Source organism: Pinus tabuliformis, chromosome 2_1 (assembly GCF_031772625.1).
Source record: "Pinus tabuliformis cultivar Carrire ecotype Pingquan chromosome 2_1, CPIR1, whole genome shotgun sequence".
In the NCBI taxonomy this organism is placed as follows: Eukaryota; Viridiplantae; Streptophyta; class Pinopsida; order Pinales; family Pinaceae; genus Pinus; species Pinus tabuliformis.
This window is the reverse complement of record NC_142299.1, coordinates 879447966-879452717: the sequence shown is the minus strand read 5'-3', so window position 1 is coordinate 879452717 and position 4752 is coordinate 879447966. Positions and strand designations below refer to the sequence as shown.

The following is a 4752-nucleotide window of genomic DNA, read 5'->3' as shown; positions in this document are numbered from 1 at the left end:
AAAATTTTGGACTCTACCTACATCATCTCCATGTCTGATTTCTCAATATTTCCATGCATTCTACAGGCGTAAAGCAAGGAACTGTAAATACTTGTGAAAGATAAATTTTCAATAACACCATATGCATCATTCATGCACCCACTTAGACTGTAAAGTTTAACCAAGGGCATATTGCATTGCTCTGGGGAAAATTCCATAATATTGACTTATGCATTGAAAATAATGTCAGTTCTCATCAAGTAAACCTGAATGGCTACAGGCAGAAAAAGCACCAAGAAAGTGACATGATTGGGCTTGATGTGCTATGCTTAACCTTTTCAGAATGAAAAAGCTGAATATTATTATATGAGGGATATAAAGTTCAAAATTTACATCATATACACTCCCATTTGCAGAGAAAACCAGATGAAATCACCATGGGAGAATTCCAGTGAATAGCTAAGGAAAATTTGACTGAAACATAGTGTTCTGGGAGATCTCCAAAACAAAACATGATCACATAGAGAAACAGGAAACATATGGATGTACAGAAACATCATGTACACCATCCATAAACAAGATGATAAAAGAAACAGCCACATAAAGATCAGAGACCCGTCCATGGAAACCTGTGAAGAAAACAGAAATGAAACTAGAAGTCCGGCAAAATAAACTCTTGGATATGATAGCTTACTCCCTCAGATAGAACCTGCAAAAACCAAAAACCAGTAGCATCCTGTAGACCTGTTTTAGACAGTGAATCTGCCAGATAATTTTTGTCTCTGCGAATATGGTGGATAGAACTACCAACCATGGAATCCCAGAAAAAACTGATCCTGCCCATCCAGCCAATCAAATGTGGAACTATAATATGGATCTTATCAGAGATGTAGTCGACCATAACCTTCGAATCCCCAAAAATGGAAACATGCTGTAGATTAAGGAAGAGGCAAAATTTTAATAACCCTGCGAGAGCCTTGGCCTCCGCTTTACTATTAGAACCACTCCCCCCCTTCCAGTGAATGGAGAACTGAGTGCTTTCATCTACCATGATCAGGATGCCACAGCCACATGTGCCTTGCTGTTCCGCACCGTCGAAATACGCCTTTGGGAAGGGAGAGATTTCCAAAGATTGTTCAGTGGATTCGCCCCTTCTTTGGATAATAGCTTTCTGTGGAAGGGCTTCATAAGTAGCAACGATTTTAACAAAGATTTCTGAGCTAGCCATTTTTGAATCGTTAAAAATGATGTAGTTCCGCCATTTCCAGATGTGCCACAGGGTAGAGATTATTATCCTTTGCCAATTTAACTTCTGTACGCTGCACCAGAGGAGCATATCCATTATTGAAGCATGTGCCTTGAGTTTAATTCCATAACTGTTCTCCAGAAACTGCCAAATTTGCTGAGAACGATAGCATCTTATGAACAGGTGATCATTATTTTCCCCTTCAGATCTGCACAGAGGACATATGCCTGGACCGATCCATCCGCGCTTCCTCAAATTCTCCCAGGTTAAAATCTTATTATGAAAGGTGAGCCACGCGAAGTGTATCATTTTCGATGGACAGCCATCCTTCCAGTAAATGTGAGGAAATATCGGATTGATCGGGGATCGTTTTGATTGCAAGATGTGCTGATATACTTCTTTGACCCTTATATTATTCATCTCCTTTGAGTGGCTCCATATTAAAAAGTCAGATTCCACATTGCGAAATATTCCACAATTCCTAAGACTCACCCTTATGAGATCCCACTGATTTGCTATCGAGTGAGGCATCTGAAGTGTGTCTGCGCTTTTCCATAGTGGAATAGGCCCCTGCCATTCATCAATCAGACTATCCCAATAGAAATATCCCCTTCTGTGGAAGAAATTCAAAAGAGATTCAGGAATTTTAGACACCCCGCTGCTTCCCTTAAAATGATCTTTGCCAATAAGAATCTTGCTACCATTTTGAAAATGCCAGATATGATTCTTCATAAAATAAGATTCAATCTTGCGGAGGCTATTCCAAATAGATGATCCATATGGCACCCCGATCATTCCTTTTCTGTACCAGAAAATAAAATCCTTCCTTTTTAAATATTTCGCCTGAATCATGTTACACCATGGACGAACACCATGAACAGCTCTCCACAAAGATTTGCATAAAAGGGCCCTTCCAAAAGATTGCATATCAAGTAAGCCCCAACCGCCCATGTTCTTTGGCAAAGAGATGCTGGCTAATTTTGTGAGATGAAACTTCCTCTTGTCTGCTTGGCCTCCCAGATGAAATTGGCAGACAGTCTATTCAAGCTTTTAATAATGCTTACATGAATAGCAAATAAATGAGCCCAGTAGATCGTGAGCTGATTCAAAACTGATTGTACAAGAACTACTCTTCCCGCCAGTGTTAGACACTTGAATTCCCATGCTGATATCCTTCTGTGGAATCTGTCAAGGATCCAACTCCAATCGGATTTTGTGTAGCCATTTGCTTTGATCTGGAAACCCAAATACTTCATACCACAGCTGATAGGTTGCGCTTTGATTCCAAATAGTTCTGATAACCATCTGAAAGTTTTTAATAATTTCATAGTAACATGTCCAGGTAACCCTTCAAGTTTCTAACTTGATGAGGACATCCAGCTGGAATAAAAGCTGCCTCACCAAGGTGTTGTTCAAATGTCCATGGCTCTACTTGGTATTCCTCTTTCAATTTCTTTTTATGACCTTCATTCAAGCAAAAAGTTTGATCATGAATGGGGTGGACAACCGAATCAACCGATACATTTCTGCTATGTCTGAAGTCTTGACAGTGCTTTAATAAATAATCCTGTAACTTTGGTATGTCCTCTCTCCGGAAAATGTCCCAAAGAGCCCCACCACGTGTGACATCTAAACTATTCTCTCTATTGGCAATCCTTCCTTCCACCTTTGTTGGTATTGTACCAAGATCCTTTTGTTCACTACTATGAGCTTTCCACTTTTCTGAACCATCATATTTTGCTCCATCTATATCCCAATTTTGCTCTTCCATATAATCAAGATACTTTGCCCTCAAACTAGATTCAATGTCATTATCATTAAGGCATTCATCAATAGTTTGACTTGAAGAAACTTTTCTGTTGCTTTGAGACACAGAAACATCAAATGATGATGCCTCAATTTTAGTTGTTTTTCCTCTCTCTTCTTCACCAAAGGAATTTCCAATCCTATCTGAGTCTTCATAAAGTTCTTCCGAGTCTAATGCTCTTAATGATCTTTGAATTTTATCTATCTTAAGTTGCTGCCACCCTGGGAACTTGACTTCAGCTGTATGAGTCAATACATTTACCACATCATACATATCACAGTGCAGCTTAGTAACAGAATCACCTCGGCCAAGTTCTTCACTTGTCCCATAAGCAATGTAAGTTCTGGGTCCTATATCAGGCTTTAAGCAATTATCAGGAAGCTTTGCTGCCAGATTAAGAAGGCCCCATTCAGGATGTGTGTACTCATGAAAGGGCAATGCATTAATGAATTCAGCTCTATGGCGTGGTAAACGTTCTTCAAAGAAATTTCGTGGTGGCCAATCCTTCAGCTTCAACATCAAAGGCCAACCATTTTTATGCATTTGACCATCTGCGTACCCTTTGAAAAATTGGTTGACGCTGATTTCAATTTCACACCAATTTAAGCAATCAATGGCCTTTATCTTTGTCTCCTCATTAAACTTGCCATTCATAGTCTCTCGAACAGGCCGCAACATGACCAATGGGTCCCAGCTCAGACTGGAAGTGCCTTCAAGAACATTCTGCACAATGACCGGTTGACCTCTAATCCAGTGTTTCTGGAAATGCTCAAGGCCTTCTTCTTTAGTATCCTGTACAGTTGGACAGTACAAATAATTCACTGTTGTCCTTCCTATGAGCTGCTTGGCGTAAATTCCTTTCAGAATATCCATTTTTCCCATAAGAACCAGACTTGAAGCATGAGGTACAGGAGTGAGAAATTTTCAAGCCCTCTGCGACTTTGCAGCTGCTGGCCATTTCCTCTGCCTCTTTGTCAAGTTTTGCAATCATATTCATTCTATAAATGCGTTTTAATTCTAATAAATGACAACCACAGCCACCATATTCGGCATGGAATGCTACCATCACTATTAGCCTTCCAATCTGGTAATCTGTCTGTAGGGTCTACAGTGCTATTGCTAGTAACCTGGGAGTGAAGCTCCCAACCTGATCTTCCGCCCGACACCTTTGTTTGCTTATTTCTTGGTAATCCCTCTCTAGAATAACCTCTATCTGTAGACTGCTGTTGGGCCAATTCTGCTTTACCACCACCTGGTTGACAACCTTCTCGAAGCCCCCGACAACAACTGAGACAAAGATCATATGAACAATATGGGCATTTCCGATGGTAATCAACAATTGATGTCTTGCAGTTGTCACAGAACAGATGCTCATCTGCATTAAGTTTGGCTTTAGGAATCTCCGGCTTTATTGTTGGTTCACCTAATGCCTTATTATTATATTCCATAACAGACATCCAAGAATATATGTGTGACATCAATTTGCTTGATTGCACATCAATTCTATCTTTAGCGGAAGAATGTGCTTTTAGCATTGAGAAGACGTGATCGTTCAATGTTCTCGACTTCTTTGCATTTTCCAGATCCTACCCATAATTCGTTGGTTTTGATGTTTCTCTTGATGTCAAATATGTTATTACTACATTATCCACTTCTACAGCATTAATATTTGTATACACAAAGTCAAATAGGTCAAAGTGAAGTATATTATTGTACAACC

The 4752-nt window shown here is 39.8% G+C and overlaps 1 protein-coding gene and 1 pseudogene across 1 annotated transcript; both read right to left on the bottom strand.

The window, feature by feature from the left end:
• Positions 1 to 631: 631 nt before the first annotated feature.
• Positions 632 to 2176, bottom strand: LOC149203461 (uncharacterized). The gene has a single exon (XM_089401881.1). It carries the CDS (start codon positions 2174 to 2176, stop codon positions 632 to 634), a length of 1545 nt encoding a protein of 514 aa, XP_089258007.1.
• A 373-nt stretch (positions 2177 to 2549) lies between these two features.
• Positions 2550 to 4480, bottom strand: LOC149203460 (lysine-specific demethylase JMJ27 pseudogene; annotated as a pseudogene).
• Between the last annotated feature and the right edge of the window lie 272 nt (positions 4481 to 4752).